This window comes from Aquarana catesbeiana, linkage group LG04 (genome assembly GCF_042186555.1).
Source record: "Aquarana catesbeiana isolate 2022-GZ linkage group LG04, ASM4218655v1, whole genome shotgun sequence".
Taxonomy (NCBI): Eukaryota; Metazoa; Chordata; class Amphibia; order Anura; family Ranidae; genus Aquarana; species Aquarana catesbeiana.
The window spans coordinates 589,229,232-589,253,175 of record NC_133327.1 but is presented as its reverse complement, the minus strand read 5'-3'; the positions used below and the strand labels follow the sequence as shown (position 1 = coordinate 589,253,175).

The 23,944-nt window shown below is 45.2% G+C and overlaps 1 protein-coding gene across 1 annotated transcript; it reads left to right on the top strand.

Moving 5' to 3' along the window:
• Positions 1–20,290: 20,290 nt before the first annotated feature.
• LOC141141584 (uncharacterized) lies at positions 20,291–22,851 on the top strand. Its single transcript, XM_073629169.1, has 2 exons — positions 20,291–21,302; positions 21,421–22,851. Exons 1-2 carry the CDS (start codon positions 21,124–21,126, stop codon positions 22,403–22,405), a joined length of 1,164 nt encoding a protein of 387 aa, XP_073485270.1. The 5' UTR covers positions 20,291–21,123; the 3' UTR covers positions 22,406–22,851.
• The last annotated feature ends 1,093 nt before the right edge of the window (positions 22,852–23,944 follow it).

Genomic DNA, 23,944 nt, shown 5'->3' with positions numbered 1-23,944 from the left:
ATCTGTTGGCACTGGGGAGCTGCGAGCGGCACTGGTTACAGTGAGCACAGCTAAATTTACCTGACACAACAATTGCAGCTACACTGGTTACAGTGAGGCAAGCTAAATTTACCTAACAAAACACACACAGCTCCACTGAACACAGTGAACCAGCACTAAGGGCACTGCTCCTAAAGTGCCTCAAAGATGCTGTTTGCAGCTGTTTTTTTGCGTCCTGCCAGCGCATCACTCCAGTGTGAAAGCTCTCGGGCTTTCACACTGGAGTGACAGGAGAAGTCCTTTACAAGCGCTTTACAGGCGCTATTTTTAGGCTATAGCGCCTGTAAATCACCTCAGTGTGAAAGTAGCCTAAATCTAACTAGTCCTAATATCTACTGTATCTAGAATTCTCATGACAAATTCTTGCACCTGCGGATCGACCATGCCTATTCCTCTAGAGTCAATAATTCCCTCTTAAGCATCTAGGTTTTCAGCGGTCAAGACCCCCTCGAACCAACATCCCCCAACCCCCGATTCTTCTTTTGCTTCCCACATATTTTTTCTTCTTTTTTGGCCCGATGAGTGGGTATTTCCTTCACCCAGGCAGTTCCCTGTTGATTTACTTCCATTACCCTGAGTGATTCTCCTTATATATTTATTTCTACATGTTTATACGCATACGTATCATACGGTGTTAGGCCAGATGTGACTGCCTCAATATGCTGTATGTTGCCTTTTCCTGTATGTTAGTGTATTTTTTTGGGGGGGGGCTGTTACTCTGTATGTGATTGTCTTCCACGATCCTCAAATGTACATTTCATTTCTTTATTATCTGCCATTTTCACCTTTTTAATGTGAGCACAGTCAATAAGCCTTTAATTCCATCAAATCTGCTACCAGTAAATACGTTGTAAGAGACAAATATGGTCCAGGTGGCCTGCTATAACAATCTCTGACAGCACCCAGCCTAGTGACTCAGGGTGCTTGGCTGGCTTTTCAGACCACTCCACACACCGTGTTTAACTCCAAGGCTTAGCATAAATTCTTATTTTGTAAGGCTGCTTTTTATGAAGCTGGCAAACTTGGTATCTCTTAGTGACTAAAGTCAGGGCCCAACTTCAAAACAAATGTACAGTTGCCTTGTGGAGGCCTACAGTGGAGATTGTAAATACCCCAAAAAATCTTCTCTTGTAACCTTCTCCTCTGACCTGTACTCCTCTCCAGCTTCCTATTGCTCAGTCATTCTAAAACAATTTTTACAGCAAATATCACTTCCCACCATTAGCCCTCGACATGGAACTTACCTAAAGTCACCAATTAATTTAAAGTGCTTCTAAATGTAGTGCTACCCCCTGTAAGGGCCACTGAATATTGTTTGTCCTCTTGTGCTGCCTTAACCCTGGGAGCTTCCCAGCCCTTAAACCTAAACTCTAGGTTCTGACATGATGCATACCCCTTTAAATGAACCACAGACACAATGTAAGCTGAATTCAGCAGACTTCTCTATTTAAGAATACAAACAGTGGGTGCAATGAGGTGTCAATCAGCCAAACCCTGGGACAGCACCCAAGACTGGTCGAGTTGGACACATGGCAATTAAGTATACCCAGAATAACAAAATAGACAGTAATGATTGATAACACTAAAATATGCAAGATATTGAGCAATGAATAATTGAATGAGCTCACACAGCTGAAAGAAGGAAGGGGCTGTGACTAAAGAAAGGCTGGCTTGCAGGGAACTCTACTCTTATAGGGGAGAAAAGGTTTAAGGCTATTTGGGCCAGCTCACACCCTGCAGATGATGGGATAAGGGTAGTCGAAGTGCCAAACCTAAACACAGTCTTCACTGGCACGCTGATGCTCTGAAATGTTAAAGTGTAAGTTCACCTTTACAGAAAAATCTGTAATGCCCCATTCACACGATCGGACATTGATCGGACATTCTGACAACAAGATCCATGGATTTTTTCCGACGGATGTTGGCTCAAACTTGTTTTGCGTACACACGGTCGCAAAAAGTTGTTGGAATTTCCGATCGCCAAGAACGCGTTGACGTACACCACGTACGACAAGACTAGAAAAGGCCAGTTCAGAACCAAGCGCGGCACCCTTTGGGCTCCTTTTGCTAATCTCGTGTTAGTAAAAGTTTGGTGAGAGACAATTCACGCTTTTTCAGACTCGTGGTTATCAGATCGTTTTCTGCTGTTCAGTTTGTGCTTGTGGGTTTGTATCTGCTCTTCAGTGCGTGCAGCAAATACGCGTGACTTTGTCATTGTGTTCTTGTTCGTTCGTTACTGTTTTTCAGGTCGCTCTTCACAGGCCTTGCTGTTCTTCAGTGCGTTCTGTTACTCCGTTCTGAGCAGCCGACCGTTTTCTAGCCATGTTGCGTATACGTACTCCTTGTAGATTTCAAGCTGTGCGGGGGCTTGGTGTTGGGGTCCTTACCTTGACACAAGTCCAGTCCATGAACAGGGTTGGGGAGGAGTTCATGGACCAAGAATTGGTTGCGTCAGCCTTTGCTCCGTGAGATCCTTGAGAATAATCCTGATGATTTCAGGAACTTTCTCCGGATGACGGACCCCGTATTTCACCGTTTGTTGGCTTTGCTGACCCCCTATATCAGCAGGCAGGATACCTGCATGAGGCAAGCCATCACTCCGGAGCAGAGGCTCGTCGCCATCCTGCGGTACTTGGCGACGGGGAGAAGCCTGCAGGACTTGAAGTTCTCGACAGGCATCTCCCCCCCAGGCTCTGGGTATCATTATCCCGGAGACCTGTTCTGCCATCATCCAGGTCCTGCAGAAGGAGTATATTAAGGTAAGATTTTTATCCTTTAATATCACATTTTATTGTATTTAATGTTTGATAATATATTGTATTTCTTTCCTCATTCCCTAATTACCATGATTGGAATATGCTGTGAATGTCTCCTTTGTCCTCATGCATGCTGGATTTTTATATAATTATTTTTGTTGTCCTTCATACCTATTTGCCTTCACTTACCTCCCCAGCATGGTCTCCTGGCCCTATATTCACCTCATGTAGTCACTTAACAATGTATTTTGTCAGCTCCCTAGTAGTGCTTTACCCTAAATACCCCCTAAAATGTTTTTCAATGTGATTTGTGCTTTAAATTCAGGCAGAGTACCAGAGGCTTTTTTTTGGAGGTCCCCAAATCATTTGGAATCCTCCCTCCCCCCAACTGCTAAGTCAGCTGATACCAATTCTCTATCCTCAATCATCTATCTGCTGACTTTGCCAAACCCATACACACTATACCCATCTCTTTTGTGGTCAGCTGTATGGATGAATTCCCCAAAGCATGTATTGCAAGGGCCTGCCTGAATACTTTCAAATGGTACTGTTTAAAGTTTTTTTATCCTATTATTATCTTGATAGGTAATAGCAGAATGTCCAAATGTGCTAAAATGTGTACAGTGTGTATTTATATCTTTGTATTATGACACTTCTTACCTGTCCAGTGGGCTGCCAATAGTGTAACTAAGGAGGGGCTGTTCAAAGTAATACCCATTATTTAGGCATTCATCTCTCAATGAAGTGGAGAGTGTTACCTGTCGAAGAGCCCTCCCCATAATGTTAGAAATGGCCCATGAGAGGGGGGAGGGGGAATCTGATTGGTGTACCTTATACTTTGGTCTTTAAAAACTCCCTCAAATAAATGTTATCTTGATGTTGGCCAAGAATGTTTGTGTGTAATCTGCTTTCCCTGTTTATGTGCAAAATAAATCATTTTTATTTTTTGGTTTGACTCCACAGTTTCCTTCCACGCCACAGGAATGGCAGACTGTGGCCTCCCACTTTGCCCAGCGGTGGGACTTTCCTAACTGCGGAGGGGCAATTGATGGGAAACACGTCCACATCGTCCCACCACCCAACTCGGGGTCGTACTATTACAACTACAAGGGGTTCAATAGTATTGTGATGTTAGCAGTGGTGTCGGCTACTTATGAGTTCCTGTATGTGGACGTGGGGAAGAATGGCCAGATGTCCGATGGTGGAGTCATCGCCCAGACGGAGTTCTACAGGCGTCTCCAGAATGGCAGCTTGGACTTGCCACCTCCAGAAGACAATGTGGAAGGACTCCCATTCGTCTTCGTTGCGGATGAAGCATTTGCGCTGGGGGACCATCTTATGCGGCCATTCCCGATGAGGACCCTCACCCCGGACCAGAAGGTTTTTAATTACCAGCTGGCCAGAGCCAGAAGAGTGGTGGAGAACACGTTTGGAATCATGGCCAGCCGGTTCCGCCTATTTCTTACACCCATACATATGGCAGAGTACAAACTGAATCATATTATCCTGGCGTGCTGTGTTCTACACAACTTTTTACGGCAACCTTCTGCCAACTATGCTGGCTCAGTTGGGCCTGAGGCTGGAATTCCAAATGAACCAACCCTGACAGCTCTTGAAATTGGCCGTCCTAGCTTGCCCCCCCGAGTGCCCATGATGTCCGGCTAAGATACCTTGAATTCTTTGCGGGTAGGGGGGCTATCAATATGCCAGACAATGTCTAAAACCTTTTTCAAATTAAAAAAAAAAAAAAAATACTCAAATCTTTGGTGACATTTACTGCTTGTGTTTTGTTTTAGCTGACCCTGGCAGAAATGTGGTGAGTCCTGAAAATGGCATGATTGTGTAACCTTACAAAGCACCGTTGGGTGTTATTTACTAAAGGCAAAGACACTTTGCACTACTAGTGCACTTGAAACTGCACTGAAACTGCACTTGTAGTGCAAAGTGGATTTGCCCTTAGGAAATAACACCCATTGTCACAGAAAACAGCAATTAGAGCACCACAAAAGTGTTGTAGCGTTGAGACAATAATCCACACATTCTTGATTAACAATCTTTTTTAATACCAGCACAATCACATGTGCATTTAGAAAAGGTTTTTAAAACAAATCAACATGTTTGTTGTATAACAATTTTTGCGGTCACATTAGAAAAAGTAGAAATGTCCATTTAAGATAAAACAGGCATGTTTAAAACCAACAAGAAAGACACAAATCTTGAACTTACAAAGTTCACATTTGGTAGAACTTGAAGGCAATATCAGACATGAGTAGTTACAAACTGTGTTTGATATTGCGTTCAGATGGGGTGAAGTCACCCCAGGAAAAGCCAAATTTTGAAGATGCACACAAATTTACGAATTTCAACATGTGCTACCTGCCATCACGGGGGATCAAGGAAATTGTTTTGGGGGTGCAACCCCTTCCTCACAGCTACTTTATTATTGAGGAAGGGGTTGCACCCCCAAAACGCGTCCATTGATCTCCCGGGAAGGCAGATAGCACATGTTGACACACTGTGTGCCTCTTCAAAATTTGGCTTTTCTCCAATTTGTCAAAAAATGTCAAAAATTTGTAGCACACAAAAAAAACAAAGGGATTTGGAGGGGTTTTAAACTCTCCCTAAAATATCAATGATGTTCTTCATTTTTTGAAGAACATCATTGATGTTTTTCTTGATGTTTTCCAAGTCCCTATTACACCCCATGATCTCCCCGATCAGGATCTGTGCACTTTCCGAGGCGAAAGGATCTCGATCCACAACATCACGATCACCTAAAAAGATAGAAACCAAAAAACACCATGTATTATAAATATGCCGGCATCCATCTCTTACCTGAGCCTGTGGTCGCAGACACTCACCTGTTGTGGTGCCAATTTCCACCATGTCTTCCTCCTCCTGCTCTGCTTGTCTTGGGTGGATTTCCCCTTCTTCCAGAGGTGGGGGGTCTGTGGTCTCCTCGGATGAGGGGTGTCCTCCGAGTTTTTTCTCCCCTATGTCAAAAAAAATTGGTATACTTAGCACACAGATATTTGATGGCAGAACGATAAATATGAAACATTGCTTGGAAGTGGGGTACAATTGTCTATTTTGGCAGAGTTCCAAGATGTAGAATTTTTAGTGTCCTTTGTCAAGCTTCAATACTTTACTTGTTTTGTACAAGCTTCACAGATGGAGACACCCCTATAGTATACACTGGAGCACCTGTGTGGGCCCCCTAATAAAAAGGGTGTTCTTGTGTCCCACACTAGTGCTCCAGCGTCCAGATGTGTAACCGGCTGCTGAGTGTCCTCTCCTTACACAGAATCTAGTTTGCATTTCATTCTAGTAACAAATACATCTACACAACCAAATTAGTTTCAGACAAGTAGGCCCTAAAAAATGTGGGCAAATGCATATGGCCAAAACAATGGTGTTTTATAGGCCGAACGAACAATGTTTTATACGAACGAATAATGTGCCCATGAACATGAAAGTTGCCATTTGAAACTGGATAACAGTTAAGAAAAGCACATGGAGCAGCGCGAACGTAAGAAACATAAATAATAGGAACACAGGACAACTACTTACTTTTTTGCAGCACTCTCCGGATCTTTCTGTACTGCTCGTGCTCTCTTAATTTGAGGTCCAGCCACCGCTTCCTGAGCTGATCTTTCGATCGTCGTACCCCAAAATTCTGGTGCAGACTCTTAACCACTTTCGCCATGATCTTGGCCTTTCTGACATTGGGGTTGGGGTAAGGAATTGGCCACACACGGTCGGAATTGACGCGATCGGATTTTGTTGTCGGAAAATTTTATAGCCTGCTCTCAAACTTTGTGTGTTGGAAAATCCGATGGAAAATGTCCGATGGAGTCCACACACGGTCGGAATGTCCAATCTCCGATCGCACATTTTCCATCGGAAAATCCGACCATGTGTACGGGGCATTAGGTGAAATTACACAGATGCTCCCTGATGGATCCCAGGGAGAAGAGAGCAGGCCCGCTGGAAACACCTCTTATATAGCCTTTCCCATAATCCCCCTTCTTAGTTAGAAGCTTACTGGGACATAGACTGAGATAGACTCAGGAATCCAGTTATGGCTGAACACAGGACTACAAATCCCACTGTCTTTCGCTCCTTGGCTCAGAAATAGGATGCAAAGAGTCTGAGTGCAGCACTAGAAGGAAACAAGAGCAGACTGCAGCAATAAGGTAATGTCCACTTTATTCATACTATGGTAACCTGCACCTACCATAGCCTGCACCTCAAGCCTTAAGGTTTTTCACCTTAATGCATTCTGTGCATTAAAGTAAAATACCTTCTGTACTGCAGGATTCTCCCGGCCCCCTCACCCCCTCTTTCTTACCTGAGTCTGGTCCGATCCATCAATGTGCACGATAGTACCATCTTTCGCTGCTGTCTCCCTCCTCATTGGGCAGAATAATAGCAGTGGGAGCCACTGGCCCCCGCTGCTGTCAATCAAATGTTGTGACAGGGTGGGGTCGCATGTGTGCCCCCACGGAAATTGGCTTTCCGTGGGGGCACTCGCCGAAGAGGGGGGGCCTGGAGCGCCGGCGGGGTACCCCAGAAGAAGAGAATCAGGGCTGCTCTGTGCAAAAGCATTGCACAGAGCCAGTAATTGTGACATGTTTGTTATTTTTAATTTTTAAAAAAAGAAGGTTTAATTTCACTTTAACCTCTTGCGGACCAGCCGCCATCGTTATACGGCGGCAGGTCGGCACGGCTGCGCCAACCACCATAGGTGTACGTCGGCCACTTTAAGAGGTATAGGGGGCGCATGCCCACGTCCGGCTGCCACCTGCGATCACCCCATAGAAAGCCAGAACAGGGATCTGTGTATGTAAACAAACAGATCTCCGTTCTGACATGGGAGTAGAGAGCGATCTGCTGTTCCTAGTGATCAGGAACAGCTATCTCTCTCTACTTCCAGTCAGTCCACTCCTCCCACAGTTAGAAACACCTCCCTAGGGAACACTTAACCCCTTGATCGCCCCCTAGTGTTAACCCCTTCCCTGCCAGTGACATTTATACAGTAATCAGTGGCTATTTTTAGCTCTGATCGCTGTGTAAATGTCAATGGTCCCAAAAAAGTGTCAAAAGTGTACAATCTGTCTGCTGCAATGTCGCAGTCACGCTAAAAATCGCTGATCACCGCCATTGCTAGTAAAAAAAAAAGTTGTAAAAATGCCATAAATATATCCCCTATTTTGTAGACGCTATAACTTTTGTTTGCAATAGGTTTTTATTCAAAAGTTTAACAATTTCTTAGGATACAAATAGTATATCTGTACAGAAAAATCCATGCACTCTCAAAAGGTGACCAAGTGTCCGATCCATATGGCTGTAATGTAAAAAATAATTATAACAGTATTTACAGTTGGGTTAGGATACTGCCCTTTTGGGCCTGAGCGGAATAATTCCCAGCAACGTTAGATCAAATTGTAGTGCCTCTAACATAGCTCAAGATCGGGGCCCTTATCACCAAAGGTGGTTAGGTACTTAGTACTTCTTACACACTTTGGTGTCAAAAAAATGAGAGGTTCCAGAACTCTCCATTTGTATCCATAAGGTGGATTATTAAACATAAAGGAGAAAGGAAGAGGGAGCCGAGGTGGGTGAGAAAGATTGAAGGGTAAAGGTCAGAAATCCAAAGCAGGAGTCATTGCCCGCGGCCTAGGCCCTCCTCTATCCAGTTCTGGAGATTATGAGGTTTGGAGGTACTTAAACCATGGGGACCACACCCTGTCAAATCTGGTTTGTCTGTCTTTAAGTATGCTGGTCAATATTTCATTGACCATGATCCAGGAAAGTTTATGCTTTACTAGTGCAAGACTGACCACTGGGGTTTTCCATGCTTGGGCTATTGTAATTTTAGCTGCTAATAAAATAAAGAAGATGAGAGTTCGGAGATGTCTAGGGGTCACGTTTAGCAGGTCCACAAACAGCACTGTCTTAGGGTTTTTAGGTAGGTTTTGTCCTGTCACTGAATAGACCAGGTTGAATATTCTGATCCAAAAGTGCTGGACCTTGGGACAGGACCACCAGACATGGAACATGGTACCCTCTTGCCCGCATCCTCTGAAGCAAAGGGGTGAAGTGCCAGGGTATAATCTCGCCAGCCTCGCCAGAACCAGGTACCACCTGGAAAGCACCTTGTAATTCCATTCCACCAGGGAGGTATTGAGTATTCCCTTGTGCACCATGGTCGACCACTGCCCCCAAACCTCCTCCTCTATAGTCTCGTCTAGATCTGATTCCCATGCTGTTTAGTATGAAGGTTTGGTCTGTTGATCGGTGAAGAGGGCATAGAGCTCCAAGATCCCCCCCCCTGTGACTCAGGTCCGCGTAGGCATTTATTTTCAAACAAGGTCCTAGTTGTTATGTCTATCAGATCGGTACCCATGGATTTTATAAAGTGAGTAATTTGATGTAGATAAAAAGATTCCGTCTGGGGCATCTGTAACGTCTCCCGGAAGTAAGCCTGTTGCCTGATCCCTTCGTGGCCTATAAAGTGTGCTATCTGGTAGAGACCTTTGTTAACCCACCATGTAAATTGTTGGGGATTCTGTCTTGGAGGGAAGTGCGGGTTATTGAGTATAGGGGCCACAGGGGAATGGGGAGATCTCAGCAGGTATAATTTGCACACTGTGTCCCAGAGATGCAGGGAGCGGGATAAAGAAGGACTCAAAATGGCCCGACGTTCTCTTGTCGGAAGCCACATCAGAAGGTCTACAGGCAGTGAGGGACTAGCCTGCGCTTCCAACCATACCCAGTCAGGTTGGTATGTCGTAGAGAAAATTTGATATAGTTGTACCAGTTGAGCAGCCCTATAGAACCTCAAAAAGTGAGGAACTCCCAGTCCACCTCTCCACTTGGAGATATATAGAGTGGAGTGAGCTACCCTACATCCACTACCACCCTGAATAAATTTGTAGACCAGCAATTTAAGTTTTTTAAAGAATGTGAATGGTATCGGAATCGGCAATGATCGGAAATAATATAAGATTTGAGGGAGTACCGTCATCTTAATGGCCGCTATTCCACCAAAAATGTATTAAATTGGTTTGCATATATTTTTGTAAGTAGTTTCAAGTCGCTATTGATCAGTGATATCGGGCGATAGTTTGCCACACCACTATGATCCTTATCTGGCTTAGGGATCAAACTTATATGGGCTCTATTAGAGTCTGCATCGAGTGATACCCCGTCACGAAGGGCAGTAAAGAATTTTAGTAGATGGGGTTTCAACAGTGGAGCAAACTTCTTGTAATAAGAGGCTGAGAAGCCATCCGGCCCCGGAGCCCTGGATGCATTAGCCTGTTTGATTGCAGGCAGTATTTCTGCCACAGTGATGTCCCCCTCCAAGATCTCAAGGTGGGAATCCGAAACAGATGAGAGGGCTGCATCCTTAAAAAAGTCATGCAGGGCCCGGGTGGGGGGCCTCCCTGTTCAGAGTATAGGGAGGAATAGTAGGAGTGGAACAATTCTGTTACAATCTGTGGGTTCTGAGTCAAGTTTCCATTGGGCTGTCTACGTTTAGGGAGTACAGTTCGACGAGTCCAAGGTGTAAGTTTGCGAGCCAGCATATTACCTGGCTTATCCTTCAATGGGTAGAAGGAAGCCTGGGTCCACCTAAGGCTTTTTTCTGCTTTAGTAGTCAAACAAAAGTTTAATTGCAACCAAGCGGAATCTATTTTGTCTCTAAGGTCTAGATCGGGGCGTTGCTTGTGCTGGGTCAGCAGGTTGGTCAATTCCCATTCTTTGTCCCTTATCAATGAGTAATGCCTCGTAAACACGGTCGGACTTACCACCAACAGCCTGACATTGACCATTTCCCACTGGAAAGTCCGATCGTGTGTACGGGCCTTTAGAGTGTTTTTTTAATTCGGGGCGCTATTTGTATGAGGTAGCCTCTAATTGTGGCCTTGTGGGCTGCCCAATTGGTCACAGGGGAAGTGTCTTCCGGGTTGTTCAGGGAGAAATATTCCGTGAGACGCTGTACAACGTCAAAACAGACAGAAAAGTTACTCAGAAGAGAATTGTTTAGTCTCCAGGGAGCGGGACCCCTGGCATCTTGCAGGGAATCGACGCTATAACTTTTGTTTAAACCAATCAATATATGCTTATTGCGATTTTTTTACAACAAATATGTAGAAAAATACATACTGGCCTAAACCAATGAAGAATTTTTTTGTGATATTTATAGCAAAAGGTAAAAAAATATTGTGTTTTTTAAAATTGTCACTTTTTTTTTGTTTATAGAGCAAAAAATAAAAACCGCAGAGGTGATCCAATACCACCAAAAGCTCTATTTGTGTGAAAAAAAGGACATACATTTGTTGCACGACCGCGCAATTGTCAGTTAAAGCAACGCAGTGCCGTATCGCAAAAAGTGGCCTGGCCAGGAAGTAGGTAAATCCTTCCGGGGCTGAAGTGGTAAAAGTATATTAGCCTCTCTCCTTTCTAAATAATATGTCTCCTGGAGCTGATGGGCTCACGGTAGAAATTTATTAAAAAAAAAATGCTGATGCTGTCCTCCCTAGATAGCTGAAGGTCTTTGAAAGCCTATGAACAACACTGTGCGCTTGCTTTAAGGTAGAGACACATATTGTACTTATACTGGAAACAAGTAAGAACCCAGGTTCATATCATCTCATTTCCTTGCTAACCACAGACATTAAAATCATGGATAAAGTCCAGGCTAGGAGTAGCTGGGAAAATGTTATCCCCACACACCTCCGTGGTGTCGCCCAAAGTTCCATTAATGTATAACCGTACTTTCCCTGGACTCTGGGTCACCTGGACTCTGGGTCACCTGGACTCTTTCTGGTTACTCACTTATCCAACATTTTTCAGGATAACCTTTTTTTACAGGATTTTTCAGATAACCATTTTGTCACTTTGGATCAGTTGAAGGAGCGACATTGCATACCCAACAAATTTTTCTGTTGCTTCACCATGCTATTAGGAGACAGTTCTGGGCCCTGACACTGGAGCTCTCTGAATTCCCCCTGGAAATTTTAATGTTTACTGCAGACATCATGAAATTAGTTATTACTATCTACAGCTGCCCTAGGTGACTGGGACTAACCCATTTCAGATTTCTCATGGTAAATGGCTGAACTTGGTTCCCAAGTTTAATGGAAGAGGGCAGGGATGAGGCTACTGAAGTTTTTTTTCAAGATATTATTAGTAGCACTGATAAATCTATACAATTTAAGTTCATTCATCATTTGCATTATACCCCAGCTAGGTTGGCCCATATGGGGTTTGGGTCTGCATTCTCTTGCAAACGTTGTGGGCTTGGTTGTGCTGATCTTCTACATATGTTATGGGCCTGCCCAACTCTGTCTACCTTGTGGCACGATTTATTTTATTTTCTGGAAACTACTTTGCAGCTTCCGGTTCAACAAACCCCGGAAGTGGGGGTTTTGGGGATTTTTAATTCTATCTAATCCCACTTACACATGCACATACTATACTTTGCTTGTTATTTTTCTATGCCTGTAAGGTTCTATTAAATATATTTTTATTCAAAAAGAATGGCATTGTACAACAACAACACAGAGAAGAAAAACCTGAAGGAAAAGGGAATAATTATGCTTAATGACCATGGCCTAAATATCCTTAAATTAATTTTATATTTCCTATTCCCATTTGTATTTTCACAAAATAGAAAACTGAAAATTGCCTAAATATAACGTGCTGACATATTCACTATTGATGCCAATTTTTGTATACATATATGCACACATAAAAAAAAACAAACAAAAAAAACAAGACATAAACAAACAACAACACCAAACAAAAACAAACAACAACATACAACCCACAAACAAAAACAAAAAAAAAAAAAAGAAGGGGGGAAAAGAAATAAAAAATTAAATTAAATATAGCATCGAACAGACAGGATCCCAACAGAAAAAATAACATCTGAGGAGACTCCAGTAGCTCCACCCATGGGGCCCAGACTTCCCAGAAGTTACATTCACTGTTATTTGCTGTACATAGCAGCTCTTCCATCCCCATTATATGGTTCATCTCTACTACCATTCCCGTATTGTTGATGTTTTTGGGGATTTCCAATGTCTGGGAATGAAAGCTCTTCCTGCCATCAAAAAAAAAAGATCGAAATATTCCCTTTGTAATTGATTTAATTGGCCCATGAATTAAAGAGAGAAGCGCTACCTAGGGAGTCTCCTGAAATTTTACCAATGACCACATGACTGAGTTTAAATATAGCCGACCAAAAGGGTTTTATTTTCGAACAAGACTACCATAGATCTAATAATGTGCCTCTCGATTCATCGCATCTCCAGCATAGGTCAGACATAGCTGGATTAATTTTATTTAGTAAGAATGGACAGCAATACCGTCTCGTCATAATCTTATAGTTACGTTCCTGTGAATAAGAAGACAAAGTTATTTTAAAGGTGAGGTAGAACACTTTGTCCCAGTCTTCATGGGACAGATTTTTACCTAATTCTCGCTCCCAGTTTCAGACATAGAAAGGTCGATCTGGAAATGCGTGCGATAATAAAACTGAGTTAAGTCCCTACAGATACTTAAACTATTCAGCCCTTTATAGAAATTACGTAGCTGAAAGTATTGAAGCCATTCACCTGCCTTCAGGTGAGAGCGGGAACTAAGCTCACCCATGGTTTTCAAGCCTCTATCCGTACATGAACGGATCTTAAAGGGGTTGTAAACCCTTGTTTTTTTTAAAATAACAAACATATCATACTTACCTTCACTGTGCAGTTCGTTTTGCACAGAGTAGCCCCGATCCTCATCTTCTGGGGTCCCCCAACTGCGCTCACACCTCCTCCCCGTGTCGGTTAACACCCTAGGAGAAGCGCTCTCCTTGGGGGTTATCATGCGGGAGTGCTCCTGAGTCCAGCATTTGGATCCCTAGACACCGAATGCAGGACTCGGCCCCGCCCCCCGGCGCCTGTGTCATTGGATTTGATTGACAGCAGCGGGAGCCAATGGTGGTGCTGCTATCAATCTATCCAATCAAGAGCTGAGACCCCGGCCAGAGAGGGTGTTCGTGTCTCCAGCGTGGGAACGAACGGGCTCAGGTGAGTAAAACGGGGGGGGGGGGTGGCTCGGGGGCTGGTCAGTGACAGAAGTTTTTCACCTTAATGCATAGGATGCATTAAGGTGAAAAAACACGAGGGTTTACAACCCCTTTAAAGAGTGACATCCTTCCCAGCCATGAGTGTCTCTGTCTGGAAGGGCTAGCCAGTACCCAAGTTGGCGGCCAAAGAAGACGACCTGTGACCTCAGCCCCTGTCAGAATACCATTGGTGCATCTGCGCACGCGCACATTGTTGAGAAGGGCATGCCAGTACCCAAGATGACAACCAAAGATGGCCTGTTTCCTCAGTCAGAATACCACCTGTGCGCCTGTGCGCGCCCATGTGCGCGTCAGCGCACACACGCGCGCACTCTGTGACATTTTTTGGCGCCCAACAAACTATTTAAACTCAGCCAGTAGCCAGACTCAGTGCTGTCTGCTCTACAGCATTCCCGTGTGTTCCTGTTGCCTGTATTTGATACCTGTTCCTGTTATCTGATCCGGCTTGCCTCTGACGTTCCTGCCTTCTGCCTGCACCTGAACCGGCTTGTTTGACCACCGCATCTGCCTGCTCCTCCTGCTACCTCGCTGCCAGCCCAGTCCGGCCTGTATCCCGACTTCTGCCTCTGCACCTGCTCCTGACTTGCCCACCAGTGTATGACCTGGCCTGCCTGTACCTGCCTTCTCTACTGCCTGGAGAATCCTGCTGAGCTGCTGTCCATCCTGCAGCTGCCTTACTCAGCTGTCTGCGACCCATCAGGCACTCATGCGACTCTGCACTCCTGCGCCTCCTGTCTGCTGTACCAGGGGACCTTGAGTCAGAGGTGTAAGAGAGGCCGTCCTCAGGCTCTAGCGTCAGGTACGTGACAGTTGCATTGGTGACCATTTCTTAAGACGAGAATCCATAACGTTCACAAGTGGCTATGCCTGTAAGGTTATTTTGTTAAACTGAAAGAGTACTGCTTCGCCATTAGTACAGCAGTTCTACCGTATAGTGAATGGGAATATACTGTAGCTAAATTTAAGTTGAGCTATCGGGGATGGGCCTGTCCAGAGAATTTCTTTAAAATCTGGCAGCCTTGGCTTGATATCTCACTTTTTTTCTGGGGGATATTACTATTTCACAATTGTCTTCCTCCCTCATGTAACTCTTGTTAATATTTTGTAATGGGTATCCTCATTGTCGGAGCAGAGGAGTGTGAGAGCGGCGCTGGTTTGAGTGTTGTGTGTGTGCTTGTGTGTTGGTGATTCTGTTTTATTACTGTGTTCTGTCTTCCCAATGTAATGCTTTTCTATGCCATGATATTTTTATCCGTGCTCTGCGTCGCCTTGTTCTTTACAATTGGTTACCTTACTTGGGAATTTATATTTGTGTACCCTCGATACTGTATATTTTCTTATTGCTATATGTAATTTATTGTTAAAAATCTAAAATAAACACCTTCAAAAAAAAAAAAAAAAAGGTCCAGGCCAGGAGACTTAATAAGACATCTATTATCCCCCCCTGACCAGGCTGACTTTATTCCCACAACCACAGTTAATCTACGTAGGCTCTTTAATAACATACAACTGCAACCTGTTAATACTAAGTCAAGGGCAACACTCACACTCAGAGCTGCCAAGGCCTTCAACAGTACGAGTGTGGATATCTTTGGAAGGTCATGAGTGGCTGCGAACACTTTTATAAAATGGGTTAAAATGCAATGTTCACACTCCATGTCTAAAATACTAGGAAATTGTACAACATCATCTAAACTTGATCTTAGCTGAGGCACAAGACAGGTTTGCCCATTGTCCACTCTCTTATTTGCATTGCCCATTGAGCCTTTTGTCTCCCTTATAAGACACCATGTCATGCCTTAAAGCAAAACTTCATTGAAAAAGGAAGTTCCGCCTCCCTCCTACTCCCCCCTCCTCTTCTACTTTAGAAACACAATTTTTTTGGGGGGGAGAGGGTACCTAGTTTTGACAGATATCCGCTCCCCACTTCCGCTGGAACCACCTAGGCGATTCCACTAGAAATTCGCCCCCCTCCCTCCCTGCCTGCAACCTTCTAGGACACCTCACAGGTTTCAGGAGGCTGCGAGACCATTCACACAGCGCAGCTCACTCATGCGTAGTGGGGAGCCGGTTTCACAGCAGACCAGTAAAAAAACAGCTTGGGTGAGTACTGTGCTGCATCCCTGGACAGGTAAGTGTCTTATTATTAAAAAGATTTACCTGCTGACTGTAAATTTTTTAAAAAGTGACTGTAGAACCTCTTTAACTATGGATCAACGCAAAAACAAAAATGTTATATGCAAACAATATACTTCTTTAACCAAGAAGGCACTACCTTCTCTCTGGACCATGTACAGTAATAGATTGAATAATCTCCTTTGGTACTAAGGCTACTTTCACACTGAAAGCACCGGCCGTTAGCGGTAAAACGCTGCTCCTTTTAGCGGTGCTTTACCGCTGTTTAAGCGGTGCTTTCGCGCTGCTTTTCGGCCATTAGCGGGATGCCTTTAACTCCAAAAAAGGGGTTAAAAATTCTCCCGTGCTGCGGCGCTTCCGAATCGCTTTCATTGCAATGGGCAGGGGCGTTTTAGGAAAGCTGTATAGAGCGCTCCCAAACTGCCCCACAGATGCTGCTTGCAGGACTTTTTCGAATGTCCCGCAAGCGCACTGCCCCAGTGTAAAAGCACCCATTTTAATGAATTGGAGGCATTTTTCAGGCACTTTACAGGTGCTATTTCTAGCACTAAAACGCCTCAAAACTGCCTCAGTGTGAAAGGGGTCTTACTCTGGGTTGAAGATCAACTGGGAAAAATCTAGACTTTAGATGCCTGGCTGTACACAATCTGATATTTTACCCATACTAATTGCTTCAACTTTCAAGTGTCTAGAAATACAGATCTCATGGCACTTTTGCAAGTTTCAATGCAATAATTTAGCTTCACTGCTTCCTACGTTTAATTTTAAATCCAGGACCTGGCTCAAATTCCCCCTCTCATGCTAATTGAATTAAAATAATTATGCCTCAACTACCCTATCTGCTACACCAAGGGTAGGAAACCTTTTGAGCACAGTGTGCCGAAAAATGTTTTCAAAGAAATTGAGCGTGCCGATTTTATAACAAAAAAATGTCAACTTTACACTCTCAATCACGAGAAGGATTTTTTATAAAATAAATGCTTTAAACTACTTTAGTAGTGAGAAAATAACAGCCTGCGCTCTCATGTCTCAGATCAGCCCCAATTCCTGCAACTCCACACCTCAGATCAGCCCAAATCCCTGCGCCTTCACACCTCAGATCACTGTCCCCCTACAAATCTGTTTCACCACTGTACTCCCCTGCTCATCTGTCCCACCGCTGTACCCCCTACACATCTGCTCCACCACTGTAACCTCCCCTTGCACATCTGCCCCACCACTGTAACCTCCTGCACATCTGCCCCGCCACTGTACTACCCTGCTTATCTGCCCCACCTCTGTACCCCCCTGCTCATCTGTCCCAACACTGTAACCCTGTGTATATCTGCCCCACTACTGTTTCAATCCTGTGCTTCTGTTCCACCACTGTAACCCCCCTGCTCATCTGCCCCACCACTGTACCCCCCTGCACATCTGTCCCACCACTGTAGCCCCCTACACATCTGCCCCACCACTGTACTACCGTGCACATCTGCCCCGCCTCTGTACCCCCCTGCTCATCTTTCCCACCACTGTAACCCCTTGTACATCTGCCCCACCACTGTACAACCCTGCACATCTGCTCCACAGCCGTACCCCCATGCTCTTCTGTCTCACCACTGAGCCATCTTCTCATCTGTCCTAACACAGAACTCATCAGCTCATCTGCCCCACCACTGTAACCCCCTTTCTCATCTGCCCCACCACTGCACCTCCTGCACATCTGTCCCACCTCAGTTCCCCCTGCTCTTCTGCCCCACCACTGTAACCCCCTGTTCATGTGTTCCACCGATGTACCTCCTTTCTCCTCTGCACCCCTCTGCACATCTGCCCCACCTCGGTTCCCCCCTACTCCCCTAGCCCACCAATTCTCCTCTCTGTCCTTTGCCCCACCTCTGTACCCCCTGCTCTTCTGCCCAACCCCTGTAACCCCCTGCTCATCTGTCCCCCCAATGCACCTCCTTTCACATCTGCCCGACCGCTTTTCCCCCCCTGCTCTTCTGTCCCACCACTGAACCCCCTTCTCATCTGCCCCAACACTGAACCCCCCTGCTCATCCGTCCCACCACTGTAACCCCCTGCTCATCTGCCCCATTACTGTATCCCCTACTTTTCTGTCTCACCGCTGAACACCCTTCCCATCCCTCCCACCACTGTACTTCCTGCACATCTGCCCCACCACTGTACCCCCTTGCTCTTCTGTCCCACCACTGTAACCCCCTGCTCATCTGCCCCATCAATGTACCCATTTTCTCATCTTCCCCACCACTGTACCTCCCTGCACATCTGCTCCACTGCCGTATCCCCATGCTCTTCTGTCTCACTACTGAATCACCTTCTCATCTGTCCTAACATCGAACCCATCTGCTCATCTGCCCCACCACTTTAACCCGCTTTCTCATCTGCCCCACCAATGTACCTCCTGCACATCTGTCTCACCCCTGTACCCCCCTGCTCTTCTGCCCCACCTCTGTTCCCCCTGCTCTCTTGCCCCACCACTGTAACACCCTGCTCATCTGTCCCACCAATACACCTCCTTTCACATCTGCCCCACTGCTTTACCCCCCTGCTTTTCTGTCCCACCATTGAACCCCCTTCTCATCTGCCCCAACACTGAACCCCCTGCTTATCTGCCCCATCATTGAACCCCCTGCTCTTTTCCCACTGCTGAACCCCCTTCTCATCTCTTCCACCACTGTACCTCACTGCACATCTGCCCTACAGCTGCATCCCCCTGCTCTTCTGTCCCACCTCTGAACCTGCTCATTTTCCCCACGGCTGTACCCTCTTCTTATCTATGATATGCGTGATATGCAGAGTGGTGAAAGGAAGCAGAAATGAGACACATCTACCCGTCCTGGCACATTCATTCTGCTGATCCACCTCTCGCATCCAGTCCACGTGCTTGTATGTGATGTATGTGATGTCACATACAAGCATCTGGAATGGATGCGCAATAATGAGCTCAGGTCAGGGGCATTTTTTGAAAGCAGTGTACCTGTGTGCAGGATCATAAGTTGGGCCCCTGCAGCTGAGAAAAAGTGTGGCGCTCTGCGCCGCAGCAAAAGTTGGGTGTGATTTTCATTGCGCTGAATACTTGCTGTGGCTTAAAGGAACACAGAGTGCAGAGGGGTTCAGTAGTAAATGACACAAAGGTTCGGAAATAATTTCAGCAAAATTCCCAGAGGCTTAACAGTCATTCCACAAACTGTCACCTGAATGGGGTTTTCGCAATCACAGTGAAATCCCCTCTTTCTGAGATTGGTATTGGCAACCAAGTTAGTCATATTCCTCCAGCTGGTAGACAGGGCTAGCAGGACTGTGATTGGCTTTAGCAGTGGCCAATGACAGTTCTCCTCCTCCTCTTGGAAACAGGGACCACCCTAGCAGAAATGCACCCAATCTCTTCCCCATCCCAAAAGCTGCTACAGCAAAGCTAGAGAACCAAACAATGTTTCCCATCTTTTACAATGTGTGGGGGCGCAGTGCCTCCTCCTCAGTGCAGGTGCGGCGTGGGGAATTCTGAAATTGGAATGCATTAGTGTTTCACTGACACTTCCCTGCTGATGGGGAGGGAGTTGAGTGCTGGCAAAAGAGGCTTTGCGTGCCGCTTGCGGCAGTGCCAGGGGTCACCTACCCCTGTGCTACACTATGCCCCTGTGCATATTTACAAAACAAAATCTTCAAGGCCACTAATGCAAAATTTAGAGAACTGATATGACACAAGAAACATCCACAAATCAGAAAATAACAAGTTTAGAAATCTTTGAACAGGGGTGTCATTGCCCTCCCCAATCTCTGGGTGTTCCAACTTTGTCATTACTCATGCAGGCCATACATGGGTCGAATTCCAAATTAATTTTCTTTCGAAAATCTGAAATTTTGTGATCTGATGATTCCACTATTGATTTAGAAATTCGACCAACCAAGCCTTCAATTTCACCTCATGTTGCTACAGAAAATACTTTTTTGTGGCTGAGAATCTTCTTTTCTTTCCAGGAATTTTCATACTCATGCGCATTTCTTTTTTGATTATATTTCTTGCACGGTCCTCCCATCATTGATTAGAAAATCGTTTGTTTTTTTAAAAATTTCTAACATGCCGATCACTGAAATTCGATGGGCGCACGAAAATCAGCTGTTGCCGCGGCTTTGTGCCGGTTCACACTGATGCGAGTTCATAATGAATGCGATGCGTCAAAAGCAATTTAAATTCGCATGTCATCCCTGAAGTAATTGTTTTCAATGACGGTCGTTCACATACATGCGTTGCGATTCCTCTACGAATGCGATGCGATCAAAAAAAGGGTCTTGTGCGAGTTTACTGCGTAGCGTTGCGAATTTAGTCTCTATAGACATCAATGTAAATCGTTCTGGAATCGCATTTGATGGTTCACATATGTGCGAATTCCTAACCTCCAGCTCCTCCTCCCAGTACTGCCCCCTCACCTCTCCCAGTACCGCCCCCTCACTTCCTGTTTCCTGTCTCATGCCCCCTCACTTCCTGTTTCCTGTCTCATGTCCATATGCAGACAGATAAGATGGCCCCCCGGCGTCGGAACTCCATCGACAATGAGGAGCTCATCAGGCTTGTTCGTGACAGGCCATACATATGGGACAGCCGTATACCCGAATATAAAAATAATGCCCAGAAGGGCAGAGGCTGGGAAGAAATATGTAAAACTTTATATTCTGACTGGGAAGATTTTACTCCACAAGTTCGCAAACATAAACGTAAGTACCTGTTTATTCATCCCACTGACCACCAATGTAAGGGCATCCATCCCTCTGACCACCAATGTAAGGGCATGTATCCCACCGACCACCAATGTAAGGGCATGTATCCCACCGACCACCAATGTAAGGGCATGTATCCCACCGACCACCAATGTAAGGGCATGTATTCCACCGACCACCAATGTAAGGGCATGTATCCCACTGACCACCAATGTTAGGGGCATGCATCCCACTGACCACCAATGTAAGGGCATCCATCCCACAGACCACAAATCCCACAGACCAGCTGTGTAATGAGCATTGTTCCCACTCACCACCAATAAATTTGTTATGTTTTATTTGTTTACAGAAGCACTCGTACGTACTAGGTGGCGAAGCCTGAAGGATACGCTACAAAGACACCAGAGACTGGAGCGTGAAGCACGAAGTGGGTCTGGTGCCGCCCCAAAGCGTCCCTATTCGTTTGCTCGATACCTGGACTTTCTCAAGCCAGTGCTAGAATTAAGGAAGTAAGTTTACATACAAGAATACTTCACTCTACCATCCCTCTCCTGTCCTCCCCCTAACCTTCACTTCTACCGCTATCATCTTTAGTTAGAATTTCAAGTATCAACTTTTGTCTTTCAGCACAGAAGCAAGTTGGGAAGAGGAGGAGGAAGAGGGAGAGGAGGATGCTAATATTGTTGATGTAGATGAGGGAGTTTCATTCGCTTGCCAAAACGTAGAGGAATCATCATCTTTTGAGGTAGAGGGTGACGCAATCGATGTACATGAATCATCGACTCAGGAGCAAGAAAATGAGTCTACGGACATTTCTACACCTTCCAACAGACGGAAAAAGCTAACATCTAACTCACGCAGGAAGCGAAGCAGCAGGGCAGCAGAACAGGTGGAAGAACAAGATCAGACAAATCAATTGCTCAGTATTGTATCAGGGATCACTGAACAAATGGATGTTCAGAGATGCCCTCATACAATGTTTGCCCTAAGTTTGGTGCCTCTGCTCAAAGAGGTATTGCCAGAAAAGTACTTTAACATGAGGATTGCAGTGCAACATTGCATACATTCCTTCACTATTCCAAGCCATGTTTCAGAGCCAACGCAAGAGAGTACTAGTACTCAAATAATTACACCCTTTTCTGTTGCTCAAAATCCTGCACCAAACCCTTATCCTTCCAGTTTTTCTGACTACCCAAGCATATATGAGACCCCCAAATCAAAAAACCCATATCCGGTTCCTCCACCAATTGCTTCCTTAATCATCCCTCCAACTAGTACCCCTGGTATAACAAGGGCAATGGAATTGAGACCACGCGAATCAATTCCTCACCATTTACCACAACAAAGCAGAGTGCCACAGCTCTACAATCAAATGCCATCCATGCCAAACCGCTATACACCTGTGTCAAGACCTATGGAACAGCACAAACAAATCAATCCTAGTCCTTATCCCTATAGAAATCAATCACTTGAAGATAATTTAATCGAGCCTCCCACAAATGCACAATATAGGCCCCCGAGTGAACCACCGGATAGAGTGATATCCCCGCCTGTGCATTTGAGGCAAGCAACGCCTGAGCAACAGAGTGTTACAAAATATTTGAATTTATAGATTTAAATTTATTGTAATACTCTGCCTGTAGCCTACCTGTTGAATGGCACTGCCACTTTCATGTTGTTAATCCAAATTGGATTTGTTTAGGTTATGTTTTCTATTTTTTAGAGTATTTGCATCCCACCAGACGACCGATTGGTGGTCACACAAGCCCTGACATTGGTGGTCTGTGGGATTGCCTGTCCACAAATGCCAGGGCTTGTATCCCACCTCTGACCAAAATGTCAAGGTCTGTGATGCGGTTATGCTATATCGGCCTGCCACGAGTGAACCACCGGATAGAGTGATATCCCCGCCTGTGCATTTGAGGCAAGCAACGCCTGAGCAACAGAGTGTTACAAAATATTTGAATTTATAGATTTAAATTTATTGTAATACTCTGCCTGTAGCCTACCTGTTGAATGGCACTGCCACTTTCATGTTATTAATCCAAATTGGATTTGTTTAGGTTATGTTTTCTATTTTTTAGAGTATTTGCATCCCACCAGACGACCGATTGGTGGTCACACAAGCCCTGACATTGGTGGTCTGTGGGATTGCCTGTCCACAAATGCCAGGGCTTGTATCCCACCTCTGACCAAAATGTCAAGGTCTGTGATGCGGTTATGCTATATCGGCCTGCCACGAGTGAACCACCGGATAGAGTGATATCCCCGCCTGTGCATTTGAGGCAAGCAACGCCTGAGCAACAGAGTGTTACAAAATATTTGAATTTATAGATTTAAATTTATTGTAATACTCTGCCTGTAGCCTACCTGTTGAATGGCACTGCCACTTTCATGTTGTTAATCCAAATTGGATTTGTTTAGGTTATGTTTTCTATTTTTTAGAGTATTTGCATCCCACCAGACGACCGATTGGTGGTCACACAAGCCCTGACATTGGTGGTCTGTGGGATTGCCTGTCCACAAATGCCAGGGCTTGTATCCCACCTCTGACCAAAATGTCAAGGTCTGTGATGCGGTTATGCTATATCGGCCCGCCACGAGTGAACCACCAGATACTGTGAAATCCCTGTTTGTACCTGAAGCTAGTAAGACCTGAGAAACAGAACTATATTTCAAATTGATAGATGCCTACCTGTTAAACGGCACAGCCTCTTTCATGTTGTTAACCATATTGCATTTGTTTACGTTATGCAAAATTTTTTGGGTCCTACCAACTTTTCAGGTCAGCGTGGATTATGCAGTGGGGTACTTGTACTAATTTTGGATGAAGAGAGAGTGTAAGGTGGAGGTTGAGGTGGGAGGGTCAGAGGAAGTGAGAGGGTCAGAGGAAGTGAGAGGGTCAGAGGAAGTGAGAGGGTCAGAGGAAGTGAGAGGGTCAGAGGAAGTGAGAGGGTCAGAGGAAGTGAGAGGGTCAGAGGGAGTGAGAGGGTCAGAGGAAGTGAGAGGGTCAGAGGAAGTGAGAGGGTCAGAGGGAGTGAGAGGGTCAGAGGGAGTGAGAGGGTCAGAGGAAGTGAGAGGGTCATACTAGAAAGAAGAGATCAAGTGAGGGGGAGAAAGAATGAAGGATGAGAGAAAGGGAAGTAGGAGA

Coding starts and splice junctions, on each gene's coding strand:
- LOC141141584 (XM_073629169.1), top strand. CDS start 21,124: ATGTTTTATTTGTTTACAGAAGCACTCGTACGTACTAGGTGGCGAAGC. Junction 21,303..21,420: donor CCAGTGCTAGAATTAAGGAA/GTAAGTTTACAT, acceptor TTTGTCTTTCAG/CACAGAAGCAAGTTGGGAAG.